The 27,274-nt window shown below is 40.6% G+C and overlaps 1 protein-coding gene across 8 annotated transcripts in view; it reads right to left on the bottom strand.

The window, feature by feature from the left end:
• Positions 1-27,274, bottom strand: part of BEND5 (BEN domain containing 5) — a 907,022-nt gene that overhangs the window by 415,082 nt on the left and 464,666 nt on the right. For 5 of the 8 annotated variants that reach the window (XM_064665271.1, XM_064665265.1, XM_064665267.1 and 2 more), the window contains exon 6: positions 17,338-17,377. In XM_064665271.1, the coding sequence (XP_064521341.1) occupies positions 17,338-17,377 (40 nt within the window). The remainder of the gene's footprint in view (positions 1-17,337; positions 17,378-27,274) is intronic. The other 3 variants (XM_064665266.1, XM_064665268.1, XM_064665263.1) reach the window with 1 other exon arrangement.

Genomic DNA, 27,274 nt, shown 5'->3' with positions numbered 1-27,274 from the left:
CCAAAAAGGCAGTTTTTTTATTGCATTTGCAATAGAAAAGGGCTCTATGTGTAACTTTTTAAGTAAGTCTCTCAGGCACAGTGACATTCAGTACCTTGCTTTAATTGTTTCAAATCTGAAAGTTAATTTCTATTACCTCCATCACAACTTGAATATGAACTCCTAAGGAACGCTATTATTTGTCAAGTTGGCTGAGCAAGAAGAGCACTATCCTTACAGGGATTTCAAATCAATCCTACTCCAGGAGGTAACTGCCACTACTAATAAGGATTGTGTTTGCAATTTGCTGTACGTTTCCTCAGGATGTCACTTTGCTCATCAAGCAAGCCTGCAGGCACTCACTTCACTCCAAATAATATAAAGCCATTACATTCTTCCCCTTGTTAGGGGGAAACACAAACTTCCAACCACACAAACAGAAAGGTAAGTGGCAAAGTAACCTTCAACTCCATGCAGGCTATTTTTCTTCCATCTTATTAGTTTAGCGACGCAAGCTCCCCACTTCTAGTTTGATCTTTAACTTCTGTGAGACACTGCCAGTGTTCCATGCCTGAAATATGAGTAATATGGTTTGTCTTAGAAGCAGGTCTGCTCTGTTTGCTCTTTATTCTGCATGCTTCCAACAGCTTTTTTCTTTTCTGGGACATTGCAGCGTAGCCCAAAAACTTCCAGGGGTAGTTCATCACAATGGACATTTTGTTCAACGTGGAAGAGGAGGGAAGTACAACAGAAAAGTCATTTTTGGTAGACTGCTCAATGCTGTGCCTGATCCAGCCATTTTTGGGTTTATAAGTATCTTCTCATTTGCCCATGTAGCACTATTAGTTACTATCACAGTAACTTCAGCAGACAAATTATTGTGCTTTACACCCATGCTCTCTTGTCTATGTCTTTCTCACTTAACATAGTATGAAATATTTTTTACCAGTTTACATGGTTTAATTGGTCACCTAGAAATCAGGAAAAGATGCTCTGAGCATTTGAGAGCTGACTTGTGAGCTCTGCTCTTGTGTTGAAACCACACAGACTCTATTCCAAAACTTCACATATTCTGTTAAGCTCTGACTGTTACCACTTCTCCTTTGTAGCTTTTCTAACTATACTGCTCCTCACTAGCATAACTCTCCACTTTGATCACACCCTGGTAACACCCAGATATGTTTATCTCCTCTGACTAAAGGGAAGATCTTCCCAGAAATCTCTGATGCTCTGCCTGTTTCAACAGTGTCTGAGCATTATATAGAGATTCAGAGCAAAACAAAGCTGTAAATTATTTACCTGCTTGAATCTAAACCCAGGCAAGCAATGATTTCATCCCTCCATAGTAAGAAAGTTCATATAATTTCAGCCAGCCTGGGAGAACACCAGCCCAGCTCATGCACCATCCAGGGCAGTTAATATTACTGTAAATACTGGGCTTTAAAGTCCATATCGTGCTGTATAAAAGAACTTTGCCTGTTGCCATCCACTTTTCCTTGTAATTGGATACCAGAATAGCACATGTTGAGGTATAAAGTAGTTTGAGATATAGTTTTGACATTCTGATCCCCTCTAAGTCCTGGTGTATATTCTGTATAGTCCAAAAAAATAATAATAATTGGTTTGAGTATATACCTTTCCAGGCTTCATCCAACTTAATTACTAGACAAACACAACCCCAAATTCTTTCAGTCATTATGTTTCATTAAACAGGCTTCAGCTGCATTCCTGGCTTTAAGAAGCAGAAATCTAAGGGTTTCTCTATACTGAAATGCATATTGTGTGACAGGATCCAGCCCACCAGGAGATCAAGGTTGCAGTCTATGACTAACCTCTCTACATCTTTCTTTACCACTCAACAGTGATGTTTTAATCACCAACAAATCATCATTAGAAATCGCATTGGACCCACTACAGTGCAAAGAAACCCATTAAAAAGAGCCTTATTCAAGTGAGGTCCCCCCATCATGAGTGATTTGTGAGACATGTCAGTTGGCTGATCTTTAACCTGTTGAATACATTCCATATTTTTAAGAAGTTGTAAGGTACTAAATCAAACACCTTAAAAAGATTACACAGCTAACTTTATCAACCAAATTTACAACATACTCAAAGGTTTGACAAATCCTCTTCCTCATGAAACGCTGGCTGCCTTTCATCAGTGTTTAACTTTTGCTAACTAAACCTCCATCAGTCTTTTAATTAGTTTCCTGGGGGTTGTTGTCAAAATACCAGTCTGTGCTAACCTGAGTCATGAGTTGCCTTTTTGAGTATTTGCACAATGAAATGGCATCTCCCCATGTTCCAAGACACGGTCATTTACAATAGCTTTGGCTCTGAGGTGGTCCCTGCTTTTCTAGGGCTCTTGTACAAGAGGTGTCTGCCTCAGCCTCCAGATTTAGGAGTGTTTATCCCTAAAACATCCTTTTCAGTTATTACCAGACTTGGAAGCATTTCAGCCCAAGGTGACAGAAACGAAAAGAAACTCTTACCAGGCACATCTGCCTTTTCTGCATCATCATTAAGAACTAAAACTTGTAGAGTTTTAGTCTTTAAAATAAAAGACATCCCAGCAAATATACTAAACTAAAACTTTTAGTTTTTCCCACATGGATTTTTCCTTCATGTCTTCTTTTTAACTTTTTTTCCTCTTTCTTCTATTTATACTTGAAAGATATTTATGTTCCCTATTCCCACTAAGGCTAAATATTTGCTAATAATTTAAAATGCTTTCTTCATTGTATCACTGAACTAGAATGGAGTTTTAGCTAAATTTGTTTTCTTTCATGTCAAGGGATGTGGCTTTGCAGATATAGAATTTTTCTTAGTAATAAAAGAAAAAGTAAATACCACAGAAAAAGAACAGAAAAATATTTTCTGTTGAAATATTTGCTAAGAAATTTCTACAGCTGTAGGAATTTAGTCCTTTTCAAGCACACCATAGTACCAGGTTGCAATCACCTTCCCTTCACCCTTAATGAATATAAATTTGTTCTTATCCTTGGGCCACTAGTAACTTGTATTTATTGCTGTATTTATCCATCATCATGTGGTTCAAAATACAGTTATGCAGCAGTGGCTGCAGCATTTTTAACTAAAAGAAAAAAAAAAACAACAAACCATGAACTTTAGAAACTCAGTTCAAGCAGATCCTACAGAAAAACATCACAGTTCTACTTGATTTCTTTTCAGATGAAGTCGTTTTACTCATCAACCTCATTGTCTTTCAGAGTATCTCTGCTACCTCTACCACCTATTTTGTGAGCAGTGCATTGTTACATCTAATTTATTCTTTAATTTTCCTGATATTCTCAAACACTCTGCATTTTTGACTGCTTCTGTGCTCTGAGCAGACATTTGCAGTGATTCCAGGACCTCACTCCTGAGGGGTAGAAGCCTCTCAGTCAATACTACTGCTTTGAAATTTGGGGCATTGCATCCATTTATCTTAAGGAACTTTTAGCTTCTCTGTAATGAATTATAATCCTAGGAGCAATTACTTGCTTTCTGGATTTCATTGTCTAAGAAGTCCATCACAGCTGAATATCACTCTTGCCAGCCACATTTTAAGGAAATCAGGAATATGCAAGTATTCTGGCTCTGGATCCTTAATGGACCATCTGCCCAAGCTGCCTGCCCAAGTCCTGGCCAGAACAAAAGTTCAGTTGTGTCTGTATTCTCTGTGTTTCTTAGCAATGTCACAACAGCACAGGATAATTTTGGTTACAATAATAAAAAAAAAAAGGCATATTGTTTTCAGCACCATGAAGATATTTGTAACTGACCTCTACAGCATCTGCACCTGCATCTGTGCTCCAGGGAGGGATTTTTTTGAAGGCAATATCAGCATGGACACAGTGTTTCTTTCTGGAACTGATGATCTATGAACAACAGACACAGCTAAAATACAGGAGAAGATGTTCTGGCTTTAACAGCCACTGATCTGTGAACCACTAAGCTGCATCAGGCAACACAATGGTATCACTTAAAGCTTCAGGAGCACACTGCAGAATTCCAAAGTCATTCAGCTGTTTGCTGGGTGAGGTTTGAAGCTACACTGATGAGCTGTGCAACCTAATGCCCAGGTTTTTGACTGTTCATATAGATAAGTCCATATAGATATTGTTCATATAAACAAGGGCTCTGTTTTGCATTTAACTTGGCAAATAAAGACCTAAATACACAAATATACAAAATTTTAATCCAAAGTGTCTCCTTTGCTATTGATAATAAAGTTTGCAATAAATAAGAGATAAAATATGTAAATATTTGAATGAAAATATAATTAAAAGAAATGAGAGAAACTCCTGTTTTCACAGCTGGTCATTGGTGCTAATTGCCAGCCTCACATTTCATCTTCAGGACTCAGTTGATAAAGGCAGCCATGACATGCTTTCTGTCAAGAAGCCATTCCTTTGTGTAAAGATACATAACCCCCTACTCCCCTCTCCCAAAACTGCAAATTCAGTTAGCAGATTTTGCAGGACATACCAGTGCTGCAGCTTCACTGATTCTCATGTAAAGGATCTGCTTCACTTGGGATACCTGCAAAAGCTTTTTATTACTTGTTGGAATTTTTTCCTAATATCACCTGCTATTGTTTTTCTCACTCCTCACTTTCAAATGCAACTCGAAAACACTCAACCTCCCACCAAGTCCATTTACCAGCAGCACTAACTCTGGTAGAATGGAAGTTATGGGAATGATGCTCCTTTACTAACAATAATTTAGTTATAAAAGCCATCTTGGTATCCTCACTCTGGGTCTGAAGCACCAAGTGGGTGGGAGCTGGGGGCACCTCCACCCCAGCCCTGGTATATCTCAACCTTGGTGTTGAGAAACTGTCTTCTCCTGGGATAAGAGGCTAATTTATCATCTTTATAATGATGCGTGTTTCTTGTTTCATCCAGCTGCCTTCTTTGGAAGAAATGGACAGCTAAAGAGATTTAAATAGATTATATCCTAATTAATAATTAACATTTAAAGCAGATATACAAAATGGCTCACAGCCAAGTGGGAAATAAACCCCTTTTCTTACAGCTACAATTAATTTCTTCCAGAGATGAAATGATAAGAAGTACAAGAAAATATTTAGAAACATTTATCTGCACATTGAAATAGAAGAATTATGACCTGAAAAATGTACAGAAAGCTTCCTGACATCTGGTCCTCCATGATAATATTCTTCCATGGTACTCAAACAAAATGCTGAGTAGCAGATATACCACAAAGCTCTGCCCCTATCCCAAGAAATCTGCTTTTCCCCACTCTACATTTTTTTATCTTATTCTTACCCTTTGTCTAAAAAAAAAATAAAATATATGAAACTAAGCCAGTGTAGAAAAAAAGTCATAGGATTCAAGGGGGAAATCCTTACATCTCTACTTATTCTCAGCAAAGTCTGAAAAAAAAAAGTGAGATTCAACATCGATGAGCTTTGCAGACCCTGTTACAGCCAGGATTGCAGGACTACTTTGCTGCCACTTTTAAACTCTGGGCTGCTAGGCTGTGAATATAAAAAAGGATATTCCATGGTATTTGAAGACAAGCCTGAAAACATGCTTTATATATTTTTTTTAACTACTAAATAAAGCATTCTTTCCCCCATAACTGCAGCAATGCATTTCAGTACTACTAAATTCAGTCCTTACATTTGCATTTACTCAATCCCTTCTTTTCCAAAGAGCATTTCCTCTTCCCTCAAAACCGTGGCTGCTTTAATCCCAAGGCCCAGAACACGAATGTATTTCAGCACTGACAGCAGGAGCAGAAACTAAGTGGCCAAAGCAAGCCCTGCTGACTAACTCCTGTGGCTGATGTCACTCCTTCTGCCACAGATCTCCACAGATGATATTCCCTCCGTCCTGCACATTTCCCAAACAGCAGGTGTAGATGGTATCCCATCCTCCACCCTGACTCTGGACACACAGGGGGGCCTGAGAGACCTGATCTAGTTAGCAGTTGGCATCCCTGCACATGGCAGGGGGATGAAACTAGAGGATTTGTGACATCCTTCCCAATGCAAGCCGGGGGATTCAGTCAGAGCCTCCTTCCGGCAGGCACAGCAAAAGAAGTATCATGAATCTTGTTGCATCCTGAGCACCTGTGACACCCCTGACAAGACTTTGCCAGCTCCATGTGGTCATTGCTCCAAGCCTGTTCCTTCCTGAGTGTCCCCTCACCCCACAAGTCCCATCACCATTGCTGCCCACTGGCTTGTCCAGACTTTTCCTCCCTCCCTGCGGCTGCCTTATCTACTCAGCTTGGAAGACTTGCAGGCTGGAACCAACAGATCTTCTCCAGGTGGAGACTGCACCTAGAAAAGTGGAGGATTTACCTGCTGATGGATCCTCTGGTGCCACTGTAATAGCCTGGGTAATTCTAAATTGTTATCTTGAGCCAAAGCACACAGGCCAAACCAGCCAAGATGCTTCAAATGGAAGCTGACAGCGTCATCTTCGAATATGTGAACATTAAAAGAAAGGAAACAGACCTTCTTTTTAAGGCTGTGCTAGGAAAACATCTCTTGCAGAAAGTGAATAATAAATATACTGCATGCCATAGTAATGTCCATGGGGGGAGGTAAGGAATTGCTATAAAACATAGTATTCTAACGACTACAGATGTTGCTGCTAAAATTTACAGCTTTCTCTGCGTGCTTATCTCTCCTTACCAGTTTCTGCACATTGAATCACATTCAAACATGGGCCATTTTAAGCCATCTTTTTATTATTTTAACCTTTTTTTTTTTTAAGCTACAATTAATTTCTTCTGTGCTATTTTGTAATGTTAAATAGATTCAAGACCTGTATTTACAAACCACATGCAATCCTATTTTGGCACATGTAAATTACATGCAAATACATTCTAAATTAGTTTGTTTATCACTCCAGAATTCTAATCCAAAGGTTTTGTTTTTTAAATTTAGTTTTTATTCTGACATGTTTACAAATGAGTTTGACTCTGGAAAATAACTTAATAAACTCAGGGCTAGCTATGCAATTAGAGGAGGCATCTGGGAACCATAAAACCTGAAAAACAATATTTACATCTTTTGTACATCCAAGATTCCACTTTTTTTTTTTCCTCCCTCAAATCCATCATTTTAAAATATTGTAGTTATTTTCATATGAGGACAAACAACAAGAACTCATTTTTATAACCAATGACCCCTCTCTCCAATGAGCAATTCATGGGGTAGCATTGGATAAAATGCACAAAGTAGAAGATTTCATTATAAAAAAGAGAAAATGAAAAATAACTGAATTAACATTGATCATGACTTTTCAACAGCATTTCTTATTATTACGGCCAGGCAAAGTCTCCTGTGGGCAGTAAAGCTTTCCCATGTATTATTAGCCCTCTACAGAAAGCTATGAAAAGACACAAATCTGTTTTGTCAGAGGACAGAAGAGCATTTAGTTATAAGAGAAAGTATGGTCATAATCCATTGTGGGGTTAAAGGTGAAGAAAACAGAACTATAACACAAGGCCTTAAGAGAGTAATACTCCCGCAGTTAATTCCTGAACACCGCGGCAGAGCCGCCCGGTTTGTGGCGGGAATACATTCCCAGGGCAACCTGACATCTATACGGTTTGTATTTATGAGCAGCAGCACTGTTATACAGCAGCCCTGCTCGTGCTGGGCACAGACACACAGGGCACCACGGCTCCTGCTTCCAGGGGTGTTTGTTGAGGCGCCACAAGTGGCCATGCATCCCGTGGGAAAGCCAGTTCTGTGGCAGAGGTGGCCCCTGTGCCTGGGGCAGGAGGGCAGAGGGATGAGAACGCCTTGCTTGGCTGTGCTGCTGCCGGTGGTGCAGCCCAAAGTCCAGAGCAGCTGCCCCAGGTACCCAAACTAGACCATTCAGGAAAATTTTCCAGTGTGTAGAAAGCTATTTGAGTGCTCGGATAGCAAAACGCAAACCCACCCGCTGGAATGAGGGGGTTCACTTCAGGATCACATGAAGTTGCTCTTGCTGTGAGGTTTGTTCAACCTTTGACAACAATTAGGGGTTTGGTCGAAATCAGCAGCAACTTAAGTGCTCTGGATTAGATCCCAAAACAAATGTGCAGAAGGTCTAAGTGAGGATTCCCTTTACATCCAGCCATGGGCCCTACACCCTCACAGTCCCTGGAAGGAATGGCTGGGAGGCCGGTTCAGCACAGGGGACGGCAGCAGCACAGCAGGATTTTGCACTGTTCTGAGGCTCCCAGAAGGATGGGCGGGAAAATCAGTGTCTCTACAGAAAATCCTTCCTTTCTTCTGGTAGTCCACAGAGAATAAGGACAAGGGATGCAGTTGTGTAACAGGGCAGGTAATATAATAAAGCATCAAGAATAATACAATCTCCTGCCATCTCCCAGGTATTTTGAACACACTTATTTTTATTTTGATTTGTATGGCCCAGCAAAAACGACCTTCTGGTTTATGTTGCCCTCCTCAGGCCCCACTGCAGACCTTATCCCTCACTGCCTTGCACCCCTTCCCCTCCCCAGCCTCGCTCCTCTGGCAGCACTCTCTGTCCTGGCACTCACACCCTCTGCACGGTCCAGTGCAGGGTCTTGTGCAGACACCAGAGCAGCTGCAACACCAGGAGCACACCGTGGTGTTAAAACAGTATTTCACCTTCCTTTAACCTGCTTTTTAAGGACACTGCAGTGATACTACTGCCTAACAGTGCTCACGTTATCTCATTTAGCAGCACCTCAAATAACTCCCTCCAATCCTGCACTGAGCTGTGTGATGAACAAGTCACTTTTCCACCATGGGTTATGTTGCACTTTCAGTCTGAATTCACAAAACCCTCACACCTTCCCCATTTGAATCTCTACTAAAAATTCCTTTGTTACGAGCTCAAAATAATAACAGAGGCTCCAGGTTATCCTTTCTTGTGGGTTTCCCTGTGACCTTGGCTAACTGCTTTAACAGAAGATGTTCTGCATACCAGAAAAATGAGCCCACTGGCAATTCTTAGAAACAAATGAGCTAAGAAAAAGTCCTTTGTGCAGTTCCAGTTCCCCTGTTCCTCAGTCCCACTCGTTGTAGCTGTATAATCATCACTGTTTTGCCATTTTCTGTTACATCAGAGACTGCAGGAAAGAAAAGAGAAACATGAGTCTAGAAGATGACAAAGATAGTAGTGGGCAGCTTCTCAAAAATAAAATGCACTTCTATGAAAATAATTTTCTCTTTTGGCATTCTCTTTCCATGTTTCCTGCCCATTGCCCCTTGCTTTGTCTACTTAAATTGCCAAATATTGAGGGGCAGCTCACACTGCATCCAGCACGATGACACCCCTGTGTACTGGGATACAATATAACCCTCTACTGTCTTCTAGATATTTAATACACTGATTTTCACTAAGTCTTGTTCAGGTCACTGAGCAAAAAAAAAAAAAGCTTAAATGAAGAGGCTTTATCCATACAGATGACCTTGAAAACTAAAATTTCATTAAAAAGGAAGAATGCTTTCCATTCTTTCTAAAAACATCTGATGTTAAAAAAATGTTGGGGTTTTTTTTAACAAGAAAAAAAGTTACTATTTTAAGTTTTCCCTGAGCTTATGCAAAAAGAGAAGGAGCACAATACACCTGTGCACAGAATTGCTCATTTTCACTCCCTCTAAATGAGCGAGATGCTCATTCTGCACATTGTGAAGTAAAACAGAAAGCCTCATGTGCAAACATTTACTGCATAAAAAGCGTTGTCACCTGGGATACTTGCTGCCTCTGAAAATTCTGATCAAAGATAAAAACCAAGACAACTCATTGTAATCAATTATGCACAGATAGTCCTCAGCCTATGTGCAATTCATAAAAATAACGCTAAAAACATAACGTGGATTTACATGCAGAAATGAAATATGGACATGGCCAGAACACTAATCTCCTGATTGCTATCTTAAATTGACAATCCCAGCACTTTAGGCGAGTCTCTGGCTAAATACAGCTTCCTTGGAGAAATTTCCAGCAGCCCTTTAGCAGCTCCCCTTTGCACAAGAGGAGCTGCAGAGCCACAGCCCAGGACGGTGTGAGGGTGACAGGAGGCTGCACTGGGGGGACAGCACTACAATAACCTGGATGCAGGTTTTACATCTGTGTAGGCAGAGATGATGAACCCACACACACACCTCGAGAGCCCTCATGGTGCAAAGAAAGCAATTGCTGACTTATTTTAACAGAAGAAGAACAATACACGGTGGCAAACCATGTGTGATGTGCAGCAGGGGTTCCCCTGTACATACATCAACCCCTTACACATATACCAACTATACATAGACCCCCCCATACACAGACCAACCAGAGGCAAAAGGCAGTGATCACACCCCCACACCAGCCACTAAATTCAAAAGGGAAGTCAAGGATGTATCCAGGTTTCAGGCATGTATGAACGTGCTGTGATCATCACCCTCACAAATACCAAATTCACACTTCAAGGTCTTCTCTGTGTCTTTTTCACTCACCCTTGTAACAGGCAAGTCAAGGAATTCACATTTCAATATCAGTCCTCTCCTCAACTTTACACCCCTCAGAAACCCGTAAAATATTTCCCTTTCCAAGTGAGGATTCATCCCTGCTTTGCTGTAGCTGACGTCCTTTCGTCACAGGTCTCACAGGTTTTTGCCTAGGTGAGCCCCAAAGAGTGTGCAGTGACTTAATGAGCAGATCAATTACTGTTCATAAGAAAAGATACTGTCTCTTTAAAGGTTATTTGAAGGTTGATTGCTATCTTATTGCTTATATCCTGCAAATCTATTCAGCCTTATGAATGAATTTGACCTTTTTATACTTACTGGGGGGAAAAAAACAGAACAGAAGTTAATTTAGAGCTCCATAATACAACACTTTTTCCCAGAGAAATGAAAGGGCATTCAAATCGATACCTGCACAATAACACTCTGATGAATGTTTGCACCCAATTTTCTCATTTTGCTAACTTGAGATTGGGCATTTTGAATAGTTCTCAAAGAACATATTCTTTATGTGCTGTGAAGTATGTGGTATTGTGTCCAAACAATGCTAGAGGATAATCATTATAGGAGTGTCACTGGGCCTGAAAAGGTCAGTTAGTTAGAAATGTCAGCTTTCAATGCAACTATGCCGGACCTTCCTATGTAAGGATCCAATTAAAGGGACATGCCAAGGTGCATGGAAACACCATGGTGACCCAGAATAATAATAAGGGATTGTGGAAAAGCTTGATATTTTTCTTCAAAAGTAATGGATTAGCCTTTGGAATATCTTCTCTGCAGTCTCACTTCGACTTTCCAAATATCACTTATTCTACATGTATCCAAAAAAAGGTCAGTTTTTTAAAATGCAAAGGTGGGGATGAAACAGCCTTACTGCAAGTAAATATTTTACCACTCAATGGGTAAAAAATTCTGGTTTCATTATTGAATCAAAAAAGTGTCATTTTAATAGAACTCCAAACTGTGATATTTGAGATGGATGTGGGTGATGTTTGGGAAGACAAATTGGGATAGGTCAGGGGACAGGCAGAAAGATCAAGGAGGACTTATTCTCTCAGGACATGTGAACCAAGGGAAAAGACAGTAGGAACAGCAACACCGTTCAGTGAGTGGGAGGCATCTCTGCAGTTATTACTCTGGCAAATGGAAAGGTATAAGTAAGAATTAGGAAGGTACTGATCTGCATGAAGGACTAATTACAAGCAACAATATTACTTCTCCTTATCACAGCAAATGGAAATTCTTACAGCTCTTCAGATTCGGTAAAGATGAGAAATTGGATATAGTGAAATTTCCTAATTAGCCTCAGGACAGCTGAAGCCATCCTACTGGCACCAAAAAAAAAAAAAGTACATACTTTCTCTCTGCTCTCTGTTAGCACATCATCTTACTGAAGTTTCCTCAAGTCTGGAACAAACTTTTTCCTGTAGCTTTATGGTTCAGCTAAGACAGACAAGAGGGAAATTTCACTTTAAGCTGAGACTCTAGCATTTATATTTTATTTGTATGGTAGGGAAATTCTTATACAGTGGGTTCAGACAAACCATTTGGGGTCTATTGCCTTGCTGAGAAATGAGGTTCTGACTTCCCCAGTTATCTTATAGTATTTTAGGCAAATGGGTGGATTAATACCCAGTGTCTTAGTGATATGGGAAATAATTTCACCTCTATCTATCACTGAGCATTAAAAGACTGAATTATTACAGGAATGATAAGTAATTTCTTTTCTCCACCACCTTTCCAAGTAAACTAGCATGTGAAGCATCCCTAAAAAACATGAGCAGTAGTTATGTAAGGCTCTTTAAAATCTTTGATGCTATCCTTTGACACAGACCAAAATCAATGTACTGTTAATTAATAAGGGCTAGCAAAAAACCCCGAGTTTTGGCCACAAACAACTTTCTGTCACATTTTATTAGTCAGTATCATTTCTACTAATACCTGGCTTATAGCTTCATGACTTTGAGTTCATATTATTTTCATGCTTCAATTAGAAAGAAGTTGATAGCCAGACTATCCAGGAAGGTAATGGAAAAGTCTTGTAGCGGGGTTTAGTGGTGGAATTTATAGTTAAATGAAACTTTGAAATATACTATAAAACTTCTCCTTCCTTTACGTAGTTTCACTTGAGGTCTCATAAGCAGTAATATGTAGAAATGCAAAACTTAATCAGCTAAAAAATATAGCAAATCCCACATATCACTTTATGCAATGCCAGGAGAGCAGAAATATATTTTCCTAACCAGAGGAAATTAACCAGGCAACAGTCCTATATCTATAATTTAAAGCAGTAAAATATGTATGGCAGAAGCTAAAGCCACCTTAAAAGAATTCAGGGTAGCAGTATATCACAAATTAATGAAATGGAGACATTTTTAGAGCATGCAGCACTGATGATATTAAAGGGGGCAGACTATTTCACCACATAGATCAGACTGATAAATACTTTTAAAATCAAGCTTTTTTCCCTGTTTAAAAGTGTAAGATCTCAAATATTAGGGGGAAGCACACACGAGTCATTAACATTTCTTATCAAATCTCAACAGAGATTAGGAATATCTCTTTCTGTCCCTGCATGTAAACCTCTGATGTGGTTTACACATCAGGAAAATCTGAGTAAATCAAAAGGCAGGAATTATGGAGTCAGCGCTTACTTTGTGGCACCTAAAACAGAGCTGAAAGAAACTTAAAAAAAATTGCTTTGTATTCCATGCTGTAGCCAAGCTGGGCACTACGGAATATTCAACTACCCCAGGTTTTTTAAATGCAATCAATTTACTGCTGCCAAATGTAGTAGGTTTATACACATCTGGGAAACATGCACCTACGGTGCTGATGAATTTCTCCTGACATTGCACTGATTTCAAGAGAATGTTATTTTAAATTGGCAGTAGAGAAACTGGTAGAGAAGGATAAAGCCCTGAGGACGGCTGAATCAAAGAGAATTTCAAAAGAATTTTCCTGATGGTTCTTGGATAATATCACATGTTAGCTATTTTCAAAGCCAATAGTTTCCAACACACTTCCATTTATGGTATCAATAATTAAAAAATACTTCAGTGGGAGAGGAACTTACCTTACTGAGAGGAGAAATTGGAAAGCTGTGTTATTATCATAAACACAGGAGATGCAGAAAGCTTTGTCTCCATGGAAAAGCTATGGAAACAGGGATATCTTATTTGCAACTATTGAGCAGTTACCAAAAAATGTGATGTGATTGTATGTGCATGTTCAAAGTGCTGCTAGAACATGATCACGCAGAAACTAAGGGCAGATCCTCATCTTCTTTGTGCAACAAGGCCGAATTAAACCACCTGAAGCTTTGCTCCTGAAGCCCGGAGACAATTAGAATAAGCATTAAGGAAATGTTTTGGATCAAATTCAGAGGTAAAACTAAGTTTAAAGAAGATCTAAATTACCAAAACTTAAATCTCATTATGCCCCACTCCCCGCCAGCACGGCCCTGCCAGCTCCTAATGAATTTTTAACGTCTTTCCCCCACCCCACCGCGCACATCAGCGCTGACTCCGCACCCCAAGCTGCACTCTAATTGTACCTCACGTGTCAAGGGGCAAGAAGAAAGGAGTGTGGCGAGAGCATTGATAAATTTAACTTAACATTCCTCCAGCTACTCAGCAGTAAGGCAGAGCAGTGAACTCCCCTCCACGTTTTACAGGGGTGTCAGGTACTTCAAAGGAATGTGTTTGAGCACGAGGGAGTCTGGCTCGCTCCCAGCTTATGCATCATTTGTGTCTGGCTGTTTCTGGAGATCCAAAGCAAAGCAAAGACTTCCTCCAGTTTGGGGCACGGTGTGGAGCTTCCTGTAGCTGTTCTCTTAGGGGTGCTGGAAGAGGTCAGCCCTGCATGTTGCATACAAACTGTGTAGTTGGAGCTGCATCTGTACTTCTTCCTTTTTCTTCCCCCCCCCCCGCCTTTTTTCCAGACTTCTCTCAGTCCAGATTACAGATTAATGATCTATACCTGTTCAGTTTAACATATAAATGTGCTTTTAAGTCCAGGACTGTTCAGCAAGGTTTCACAAGGCCACACACGCATTGATCAGGGTTTGGAAATCATCTGGAGCAAGGCAGGAGGCAGTGGTGGGTCACCCTCACAGTGTGGGTTCAGCACAGCATGGGCAGGGGGGAAATTCAGGGAACAAGGAATGGGCACTGCTTCTGGCCCATCAATGATTCCTGGGGAATAGTGCAACAGCCACGTCCATGGGGAACAGTGTGGCTGCCATGAGATGATGTAGGTTTCTGTAATCCCACAAACTCACTTTTGAACATTTTGGCGCCTGTGTCTCAACACTCCTTAATTGACATTAAAGGTATTATTTTATCTTGTAATTAGTCTCATTAACTGGCTGATCGATTTTCGGAAATAGTTTTAGTGGCACATGGAGAAGAGCTGTTGTAATACTTGCAAGGCATCACCATCAATTCTCGACTAAACGTACAAAATCTGGTTCAAGAGTTTCACGCGCACACACAAAAAAGAAAGATGATATTCATCACGACAGAGGTGCAAATCACAGAGGTCACCTTTGCTTTTGAAGTTCTTTGTCTTTTCTTACAATCAAGCAATAGGGTTTTGGTAGCCTATACTGCTTGTGAGACACAGAGGACTTTCCCACTTTAAGTAAGGCTGAGTGACCTCCACCAGGAGCAAAGGCTGCCTGCCTGCGGCAAGGTGGAGAACAGAAGCAAGTCCCAGAGGATTAACAGGTGCAACCAAATAGCCCAGTCCCTCATTTGAATCAGTAAATTAAGGGATGACAGTGATTAAGGCCGATCTCAGCCATCATAACCGATATCAAGACTTTGTAAAAGCAGACTGTCAGTGTCAGATCTTAGAGCTAGTACTCAAAGAATGAAATATTTTAAAGTAGCAGTCTCCAAAGACAGATAAAAGCCCTAAGGCTATGATTTATTTTATTTTATTTTTGTATTTGTAGGGCTGAAACTAGACCCTTTAATCCACAGGCTGACATTTTCCAATCCTACTAGGAATTAAGTGCCTAACTTTTTCAGCCTCTTTGAAAAATCTCAGCTTTAGGCTCTTTGGTAAGTTTGGCCTGATCCAGCACCAAGCTTCTTTTGAAAATGCCTCTATTGAAAGCAAAACTATATGCACTCAATTATGTAATCATGGAACAAATATTATTTTTTTTTCCTATGTACTCAATATTGTAGATTTCTGGTTAAATATGAAATGGTAAAACTTGCATTCCAGAAAAAATACATGTTTATGGAAAGCTTTTTCCCCCCTTTTAGTGCAGCATGTCTACCTGCAGTTATTGAAGACCTTCCAACTAATTGCTGTGTTGACTGAGTAGATTGCTGTATTAAAGTGAGAGATATGAAGCTATAGCTGCTTACTGTGACCACATCTATGCACAACCTCAACCTAGTCAACTCTTTCACTGTTCCAGTGATTCATCTGAAAATGATGAAGAAGGTATCATAACTTTGTTTTACACACAACTCTCACATTAAGTTATTCTGCTCCTCAACCCTCTTTTTCTCTTATTGAAAAAAGTGACTGCGGACTTTGGTGCCCTTATCCAAGATCTGAGTGTGTCTTGTGATTAAGACCTTTAGAGATCTTTTTTCTTTTTCCTCTAGAAACAAGGAATGCTGAAGATATGGAAAATGAAAAATGTGCCATGTTTGTCCTTGAAGTTACAGTCAGAATAGTGACAATGGCTGTATCACACTGTATTGTTGCTTTTATCAGCAAGTGCCCTGAGCATACATTAACATAATTGCAAACTGCATGAAAAGTGAACATGCAAAAATGTGATGCAATTGCCAATAGCCTCAAACATCTGTCCCAACAAAGTGTTCCTCCTCCTTATTTTAATTCTTATTACTTTAACAAGGTTAGTGAAGGAGAAACCATGTCACAGATTATATCTACATTCAGAGTGTCAGAACAATTATCGATGCAAAATTGTTATCCAAGCAAATGTGTGTCACATTTTGTTCACTTCCCATAACACCTGTTCACTTTGCTAACACATTATTCCCAGTTAAAGCCAGAACTCATTAGTCCCAGTTAAAGCCAACCTGAGAGCTTAATACATACACACATCTGAAAAACTGAAAAAGTTAACCAAAATGTGGCACTCTTTGAGCAGGGTGTACATCTGAACCTGGTGGGCAGCAAACCTCTGCAGCAGCTAATGGAAAGAAAGTGAGCCAGACAAACAGCAATAAATGAAAAGCCACCCAGCCTGAAGAGCTGAGATCACAGAGGGGCACTACTGAACCAACTTGCATCTCAGCCACGGTGCTGAAACTGCAAAACTCACAATGCCAAAGAGCCCAGCACTTGCCCAATACAACACATTTTGGTTTATCTCTTCAAGAGGCAAACTACAAAAGCCACCACAAAGCAGATAACTTAAAGCATTTTCCTTTTACCTAAATATTTGCAGATCCACTTTGGGGTTCTCAGCCCTGAGCATGGGCCTCCTGCCTCCCACCACGCTCATAGAGGGCCACCATCTCCTTACTCCCCAAACTGCTCACGTTTGCCACCAAGGAAACTCAAGCTTGCATTTCCGTGATACTTGAACACACATTGTGAATTTGAGGGCATCTGCCCTGCAGATATACCACTAACTGTAACCCCAGGAGGCTTAAAGAAATATCAGCACTCCAATTCATAGAGTAAAGGTCTGAAGAGGCAGCTCTGTGAACGGATAACTGCCCGGGGCTTTGCCGAGCACAATATAGCTGTCACTTGTTATTAGGTGAAAGATTTTCTGGGGAACAGTGTTTTTCATTTTGCATGTCAGAGACGGGGGAAAAACACATTTAGACAACCATCTCTTTAAGAAAAGAGAAGAGATCTGGGCGGCAGAGCTCACTTACCGGGGCTGGTTATTGTCAGGAGGTCAAGCCGTCGTTTCTGCTGGAAAACAAATTATAAAAGGAATTGTTAAAAGGGGACTAATTTTAGTGGGTCAGCTTAGACCTGCAAAGTAAGTGTTCTGACATTTATAGCAGAATTAATTACAAGTTACATGGCTCACAGTAACTCTTTTGGAAGGGATCCACATGCACTTTATGAGGAAGAAAAACCCCTTGCTCAGTCCTTTTAATGTGTTTTTATTTGCACTTATAAAGTGTTACTATTTCTTTTTTGGAACATATACTTGAAATGGATAGCTAGAAGCACAGATGGACCGATATATTTATAAAAGTGATTTCTGATTCCACAGGGAAGAAGACATGGAACCGGGACGAGCAACACTAAGTTCTTTATTCATATCAATCACTGACTCAATGCCTGTATGTGATCAAACACAATTATATTGCCTTGGGGTGAACCTTTCAAAGACATGTAAGAGTATCTAGACAAACTCAAGACTGATAAAAGGAAAGTTTCTTTTCATGCTGAGTGCAGTCAGCCCATGGATCTCATTGCCACCGGATATCCCTCACCCCAAAAGCTTGCCTGACTGGATCATCAGTGGATATCTGTACAGACAGCAAAATACAGGGAAGTTATTATGGCAAATAATCAAGTTTACACAGAGGAGTGTTTCTGGAAGGCCTGCAAGACTTCACATGGCAAACCAACCTGTACTGTTAGAAGGTTAGGAAAATTTTCTGCCTGGAACAAGCTATGCCACCAAAGCCTTCATGATGGTGGGGTGCATCTGAGGTTCCCTTTCCCTGTAACATGCAGCCAGTGCTGCTGCCTGCTCCATGTTCCCAGTCTTAGGTGATCTCCCCACTGTTACCTCTCTGTAGCCCACCACTTAAATCCATGTGCTCCTGGACCATTATCACCCTTTTCCACCTTTCTGTGGGCTGAGAGCTTTCCATCACAAGCGGGGCTTTCCCCATCTCACAGACTGTTAATGCCTCTTCATCATAGCACTTTCTAACTTACTGTTGTCTCCCTAATTTTGCCCAACAGTAGTGTGTCTAGCTGGTATTGAAGATTATACTGTCCAGTTTAATTTCTCTCCCCTAATTTGCTCAATAATGTCTGTGTTACTTTCATTTATTGCCAGCCCTATTGATCTTCTTCTAATCTAATTCTCATCACTGCACTCACTGTATTCCCTGTGTGACAGCTGAAAGTCCTTGAGGAGGCAACATCAACTTGGTATTCCCTACTGTGAACGCTTTTCCTTGGAAATTATGACTGATGAAACTCCCTTCCAAATCCATAATTTCTCTGTAGTAAAGCTTCACTGGCTGAAATGCATGGACATGGTCATTCACTGAATACACTTGAGCTATGTGCCCAACAGGAACGTGGCCCGCTGGGAAGCCAGGTGGGGTGTGAGGCTGAAAAATCCCACATTTTCTGAAACCTTTCTGGCCTTCAGCACCTTAAATCTGGTACAACACAAATCACATTTGTGAGAGAAGTCCTGTCTGTCTGTTTTCAGGGGCACTCCTTGTTCTCTCAACTCTGGTAAGTCATCCTGAGTACGACCTCAGCACTGTGCTCCACTGTGTTTGCTTTAGTATAAAACACCAAGGCCAGCGTGTGCCAAGTCTTCTTCCAGGTGTGCAGGGTAATGGTGAAAGGGAGAGGAATACCCTGCTGCTGCTTTGTGTCCCCTGCACAAGAACTGCTGTACCTACTCTGCAGGGGGCTGCTCACCCCCCTCCTTTCCCAGGGAGCAGGAAAGCAAAATGAGGAATACTGTGTGTAAGCAAAGGACCCACCTTCCCAGTGGGAGCTGTAAGACGAAACATCTCCTAATGAGCTAAATTTTATATAGATCCTGCACCTTAATCCTGATTCATATGTACAAAGCTATGAAATGCCAGAGTTTAGCCCCCACTGGGCCAAAAGCTTTGCTTACATTTCTCAGCACAACTGGAACTCCAAATGCTGTATATCTAATGAGCAGCTAGAGCAGAAAATATATATCCAAAGCCTATACTCCGTGAAAGCTTCTCTACTAGGAAAAAAAAAAAAGGTGGAATATAAATATCCTGCATCAAAGAAAGTTGCAAAATGCAAAGATTTGGAATAGAGAGAAAGGCATGCAGCCTGATTGGCCCCCAGTCCTGACTTGAGTCTATTAAATGGACTAAAAATAAACATTAAATAAAAACCTAAATAGCTTAACTTGATACGTCAGGAAAACAAAAGCATATAGGAGAGGTTAAACAAAATGGGAAATAAAATTAAATTATTAGAAGTCAAACATTCAGTTTTTAACTTTTTTTTTCCAGTTTGGATGCTGCCTTCAGGTTGACCTTGGAAAAAACAAATTAACTCCAGATCCAGAGAATCTCTGTGTATATGCTGAACTTTAAGCTCAAGTTATTTCTCTGACTTCAAGTGGAGCAGCACTGATCTTTTGCATCTAACACCTAACTGCTGCGAGGGATTTGAAATGCCACCAGGTCCTTGGCACTGGCTCCACCCAAATGCTCCAGGCTGGAGCACAGTGGTTCCTGCCTGCCTGGTGACCAGGAAAAATTCTCTGCTCTGACCTTCATTGGACCTTGAAGAGGTTTCACTGATTTAGCTCATCAAGGGAAGTTTGTGCACACTCACCCCAGCCCTGGAGAGGAGCAAACAGCAAAGTGCATTGCAGAATTGTGCATTTAAACATGCAAAAGTACCCTAATTATGGATCCAACCACTTTCTGGAAATTCCAGCCTGCTCTCAGACCTCAGGGACTAGCTCTCTGCCGTTTCCAGGGCTCAGCTGGATGCAAGCAGCCTAGTAACTAGATGGATTTTTTTTTAAAAAAACAGACAGACTCACTTATGAGTAGCTATAAAAACAGAGGTATTTGAATTTAAAGAGAGAGACATTACAAATGTCACACCCATTAATAAAATAATTTCACCAGAAGTATTGTGGCTGTGGGGCTTTATATATTCACTTCTTTCTTCAGTGCTGAGAGATGCAAATTGCAGCTGTGGCCCCCCTCCAGCAGGATCACCCTCTCCCTGTTTTGACAGATTTCTTGAAAGACTCAGCTCACAAGATGTCTGGGTTTTTTTGTTCTGCCTTTAGGAATTTTCCACTTCTCAAACACCTGCCCCTGCTGAGATGCTTGGGACCATCCCAATCTCCAGGCAACCTACTGTCCCAAGAATTTCTTACAGTTTGAGCACTGAAACACAATGACTGTCATTCCTGGTTGGAAAAGAGGTGAGAGTTTCCCATGTCTCTAAGGCTGGATTTCACCTACGTTGACAAAAAGACATTCCATAAGAAACACCAAAATGAATTCCACAGCATCAGCCATAATTTGAAGGAGGCAAACAGAAACGTTCCCCGTATCATCACAGTATTGCTATTGCTATAATCCTGTCCTACCCTTGAGGGGCAGCATCCTCTTTTCCACTTTGCTGGCTATCTGAAATCCCAAGGGCAGGAAGAGGTGACTCATCCCAGCTTCCCACCTCCAGCAGTTTCCATGGTTGGCACTACCCAGAGGCACAGTCCCCACAGCACAGCAAACCTGCAGCAGATCGTGTTCACTTCCACAAAATTAACACAATCTTTAATTAATGCAATAAGCACTGATGAGTAATAAATCATATTAAAATACAAGGAAGGCAATTTTTTAATAAATTAAGCATTGATTCACTCAATAAATATTAATCTACTAAGCATCAAGAATTCATTATGTTTTAGAAAACCAGTTGAAGAACGTCGCTGGTGAGCTGGTCTGAAGTGTGCAGAATGGTCCCTGTTCACCCATAATATACACTTATTTTTAACTAATTCCTTAATTTATCAAGTTAAACAACTTGCCTGAAAGTCAGCCTGGATTATTATTTCACTGCAAGATGCAATTTTCTCAACATACATTCTAACTCACCCCTCAGTTTTTTTCCTGTTTCTTAGTAACTCCTTTTCTGAGTGCCTCCTTTCTCTTCCTTGATTTTGGTGGTCTTTAAAATATTTGCTGACTGGTGTCATTTAATTTTCACCTCAATTAACTTAGAGAGAGTTGCAAAACTTGAAAAAAAAACGCAGGGGGAGTGTAAATTAACTCATTCATTTAAGTTTAGCTTATCTATGAGATGTTCTTTCACACTTTGCTCTCTGCAGAGTTCTTCCAACCTTTTATAGAGATGTGGGATGTGCTGCACTTGCTTTGACTCTTATCTACAGATTAGCAAAAGAGAAGGAAAAAAAGCCAGATGCAAAGATGCCCCACGAGACTGATATGGAGCTGTTTCTGTAGCAACCGATGATTTTCTTCTCATGTAAGAATGAGCCCAGTCATATCTAATTCTGAATGTATCTGGGCCTTACTTGCCAGCCAAAGCTGTGTCAAGTATAAAGTCAATATAGTCAGAAAGAGTGATAAAAAACCAATTATAAAGTCATCTTCCTACTCCTCCTCCCGCCATGATCCAAAAAAATATTCTCACCCCTGCCTTCTATCCCAGCACATCATCTCCAAGCCCCCAACACCCAGCAGTGCAGGGAAGGGGAGATGGAGGTGGCAGCAGCCATTCAGGGATCTATGGCATACGTGAGGCCACTGTGCTGGGAGCTTCTTCAGCTTCCCAGGCACACAAGTCCCAGGAGACAGTAGAGGTTTTCTAGACAGCAAGGGCATCTCTACCCGCCTTGCTCTGAGTCTCCATATAAAATTCCTAAGCCCTAAGATGACATCAGCTTTAGAAGCTCCTGTTGGGTTTGTGCCATTTCACTGCCTTCCCTCTCTGGGCAGTGTTTTCTGCAGCTGTGAACCCAAAGGCAACTGCCCATCTCAACAGCAGCTCCTGCCACAGTCCCCTCACAGGATGCTGGAATTGACTCTCTGGGACCACACGAGGATTTTGTCTTCCAAAATGTATTTTACCCAGGCTGGTCTCTGCTATTGATCTCCTCCCTCTAATTTCAATGTGGTTTGAACAGGTGTCTGTCCCTCACAACCTTCAATTTACTGTGCAGTTCGGAGGGTTTAAGATTGAAATCAAGCGTGCAATTATTTTTTTTTTCCTGGAAACTTTGCCACAAGTTGTCACTAAAAGTGCCTTTTCCTTTTGACTTCTAAACTAGTGTTTCTCTTCTCTAAACTGTGTTGACATAAGAGTAATTGAAACCAGTGTATCTAATCACAAAATAAAGATGAGGATGTACTGAAGGGTGAATTTCACATTTCTATGGCCTTTATTCTTGCCACACTCTGTAACATCAGTGCTTTTGAAAGCTGTCCTCGAATGTTATGCCATGAAAGAACCCAAAAGTTCAGAAAAAGATCAAAGAGATCCCAAGTGTGCAACTTGGCACAATGTGGCTGCCCACAAGCACCACCATAAGCCTCCTTGGTTTTGCCCTGGAGGGATTTACAGCGGAGGGGAGAGAGAAGAGGCAGAGTGGGGAGGTCAAAGGCTGTGTCCCATCTTTCTCATTGCTACCTGAGGGGTTACAAGCCATGAATCTCAGGTTTTTGTGCTCCTATGCAAAAGACACTTTTGTGACAGAGGAGTGCAAACCTAGTTGTTTGTTGTTGGACAGTTTAAGAAATATTCAGGGCTAGTCAACATCTGGAAAAATTTCCTAATGAAGGAGATAAAGAAAGGTGTTAGAAAAAAGTGAGCACTTCACATCTGCCTGGATCCTCAAATGCAAGTTTCACTGCTTGTACCCTCCTTCCCTTCAGAGTGCAAGACTTACCTCCACAGAGAAACTCCTGATTTAAGTAGTGATCTCAGCAAGTTATTAATTCAAATTCTGTTAAAATGGATAATTTGATGATTTAAAGCTGCTGCTTTTTTTTTTTTTTAAGCACAGTATGCTGAGCAATGATCTTTTCTTTCCATCCTGAAATCACAGGCTTTTATTCATATAATGAAACAAGATCTCACATTTTGTACTTCCCTTATGATTAGCTGCTAAAGTTTCCTGGTATAATGACAAAATGAACCAGTCAGCTTGTTGACACTTGACTGGGATTTTAGCAAATTGCATCTGCTGTAGCCTACTCTGTGGAATCAATTATTGATAATATAGGTGTGGAAGAACATTTATAAAGTGGCTTGGGATATGTTATTCCTCATGCTAAGAACTATAATGAGCATTTTAAACCATTTTAACAGTGACCTCTACAGACACTTGATCGCTGCAATATCTGGTAACTCAATTCTGGTTTAGAATCAAAACCAAGTCCAAATATTGAAAGACAGTGCCAAACTATTAAGTTACTTTACTCATACTTCTAGTGCACCTATTCTTCTACTTAATATCTGACACCTGTGTATTTCTTTCCCAAAATCAGTGATTCCTGGTACCTTCCTATTTTTCTAAAACACTGCTGAACAAGTAGCCAAGACCTCTCCCTTCTCCCCCTTTGAACTATTTGTCTCAGGAACAGAAGATTCATGCACAATGTTCTTACAGTCCTGTTGTGCTCAAAAGCTATTTAGAAAGAACATTAATACAAAAAACATTAAGGAAAGGTGGAAAAGCCATGGGAGGTGTCTCTGGGCAGACACACAAACACTCTGCAGTACCTGTGGCAGAAGTGGGAGGTCACAGCCCCAAAGCCTTAGTGAGTAGGTGGCTACCAAAAGCAGTGGATCATTGCCTAAAGCCATGGGAGGCCGAGCACCCTGAGCAGCTTTATTGGTCACACTCATTTCATGGTCTCTTCCACATATTCTTGAGTGACATCTACTGGTGCCCCATCTATAGGTTGCCTTATTTACATATAGCACACTCATTAAGATAGTAACCCAATTCCTAGTGAACCACTAGGAATCAAAAAAAAGCCCATCAGTTCACCACAAATATTAACAATCACAACAGAAAGTTGTCAAGGCTATCTTATCTCTGGAAAGAGGGGAGGAATGAACTGCTTTGGAATGACCTGATCCTTAACTTTGCCAATAAGAGTTATGACAACCCGAAGCCTCTTCAGTTTTCTATCCTTCTGCATTTGTAAATAAGGATCCTTATGCACCTTAGTGAAGGAATAGAAGTACATTGGTAGCAGCTTTATGGTTTATGATGTATACTATGCACATACATATTCTCAGATGTAAAAGGACACTTTGATTAGTTAATAAGTTTGTTTTTAAACCAAATCAAAATACGGCAAGCAAATCCAATCACTTCATTGAACCCAACTGGCAGACTTGACTCAGACCTCCCAGTTTCATGGGCTTCTATCTTTTATGTTAATCCAAACCTGAAATGCTGAGACAAATTAATGCACAGATAGCCAGGGCTCTGGGCCCTCTGCACCCTGAGCAGAGTATGTGAGTCCATGGAGTACAGCTCACAAACCCTGGTATTTCTGCCACAGTAAAGGCTGGGGGAAAAGAATGGATGATACAGCCAATGCCTTGTGTGTACTTTGCTCTGCTCTTTCCCAAAAGCTCTGGGCCTGAAAGAAATGAAGGAGGAGAACAGGCCCATTTCTCCATGATCTGCCTCCATATCCGGGTTGGAATCAAACCTCTTTGTAGTTGTTGTAACAAAAAGGTGGCTGTGTGCACGTTTTAAATGTATTTACACATCAAGGGTTCAGGATCTACTCAGTCCACGATTTAACTCAGCATTTTAAAGGGTTAGTTTTGGTAACACAGTGCCACGCAGGTTTTTCATACTTTGTTGTATTACTATGTAAATTGCAGAGCTGTGGTTATAATCCTGTGCTTGTGACATCAGTTATTTAATGCCTATAGAGATTATTGTAATGCCACAAACAACAGATTATGTCTTAAAGTACGTGGTGAGCAGCAGGAGCCAAAAACCTCTTCCCTTTAAATTTTATTTATTTTGAAAAAATAGAGTAAACAAGGGCAGGAAAAACTATACAGACCACACACAGTGCCATTAACAACCTAAATCTATACATGATGCAGATTGCTTTAGCATTGCATAGCCATTCTTTAGTTGTGATTCCTGTCTTACATTAAGTTTTACAACGGAAAGGAGCAGTATTTGTGGAAGCAATTATGAACTTAAGTCCACCATTTGTTGGGGGTGGGGGGTAGGGGGGTAAGCAACAGTGTTCAATTAATGTTTAATTAGAAACAAAGCATATCTACCTATGCCAGTAATGGGATATTGACTAACTAGCCATTGTTTATGGGTTGGTTTAGATAACAGACAGGACAGATTAACCCCCAATACAGGCAATTTTAAAACTAAACATGCAGTTGTAGGAGCCTGTGATTACAAGGGAGGCACAAATTCAGAAATTCATCCCTGCTCTGGCCCATCTGGACCTCGAAATTGAACTTCAGCTCCTTATATCCATCTACAAGTGCTCTGACCAGCAGATCATTTCTCCAGAACCTTCTTTTACTGTCTATGACTAAATAAATATTTATTCAAATTGGGACTTAAGTTCCAAAATTAATGTCCAATCTGAGTAGTTTAGCTACCAGCTAGTAGCAGTTTAATAGCAGTTGTCCTATTCTCTCCATGTCAACTAATACTAAGTTTAATAAACTGTCATCATGCCAGAATTAGCTGGTAGTGAGAAGACTGACAACTGACTTGGTTTCAAAGAAATTACTGTTTTGGAAAAAAGGAGTCTGAAGGAGATCTTGGGAAGCTTTCTGAAACATGAGAAATTTTCACTGGTAGAGTCCTTCTTTCTAAGAACTTAAATACCTTCTTGTTCCAGGAGCAGCATGTGTTTGCACTCAGTTTAGCTCCTGCTCTGGATTAGAATCCTGCTCAGGGCAGCACTTAACTGAAAAACAAAGATCTGAATTACAGCAGTGACACTAATACACCTGAGCCCAGTCAAAAAACCCACATCTTTGATAACCTTTTAAGAAACAGGGCTCTTGTGGTTTCACACCATAAAGACAGCAATACAAACAGAAAGAAGAAAAAGACATATAAAAGATGCAACACAAGAGTAAATTCCTTCTGAATATGAAATTTCCCAAAACTGATTGGGTTTTCATGCATAAAACTTATGAGTTATGTGTTAAGAAGTCCCTGTGATTCAGCAGCAGAGTGAAAATAAACCCGACAGAACACTTCTCTCAATGCCATTTTCTCTGGCTCCCTAGAGCCTAAATCCCTCCCCTGCCAAGAGCTCCCTTCCTTTACTCCTGATATGGTGGGAATTACCTGGTTGTGTTTATCTCAGATGTTACTTTCTCTCAAGGTGTTGGAGCTTCCCTGAGCTGTGTGAGAACACAGCACAGCAATTGCCAAATCACAGTTCCTGTGGTTGAAGGTATTCTGCAAACACAATATATTCCCTTTCCACTTACAGATGGCAACATCTAAAGGCTACCAAATGACTTGTGTGCAACAGTAATGCATGACATTTTATTCAGAAGAAAGCCACAAACACAGGTTGCATTTCTGGTATATCACATTCAAACATCTCAGGAACTTAAGACTTTCAACAGAGCAGATTTCAGCTCTACAACCAAACAACATTTGTTAGTAGTAGCTGGGCTTTCTGCATAACACGAAGAGTAAATGCTGGGAGAACTTTATGACTGCAAAAGGATTTGCATGAGATCTAAAGGCTACACCTCCAAAATTCTTTTGTAGTGATCTCCATTTGTGCCAGCACCACTCAGCTTCAAAGCCACCAGCCTCAAACCTACAGCTCCGTGCATCCAAGCATCCAAAAGGAGAAGACAGAGCTTATTTGGTTTTGCAATTGAGTTTTGCAGTTACCATCACTGTAGCTGTATATAAGTACGAGCATAAATATGTTGCATATATGTCTGTAGAATCACAGACACATACAAACATTCCTGTGTGTTTATAGTGTGGTGTGTTTATTGCTTTCTGCATTGTGCACAGAGAAATAAATGGTTATAAAAGTAAATGTTTATAAACAAGTATTTCAGACAAGGAAGTGATGTATG

The sequence above is a fragment of the Pseudopipra pipra genome, chromosome 9 (assembly GCF_036250125.1).
Source record: "Pseudopipra pipra isolate bDixPip1 chromosome 9, bDixPip1.hap1, whole genome shotgun sequence".
Taxonomy (NCBI): domain Eukaryota; kingdom Metazoa; phylum Chordata; class Aves; order Passeriformes; family Pipridae; genus Pseudopipra; species Pseudopipra pipra.
The sequence above is the reverse complement of the archived record's forward strand: the minus strand, read 5'-3'. Positions and strand labels throughout refer to the sequence as shown.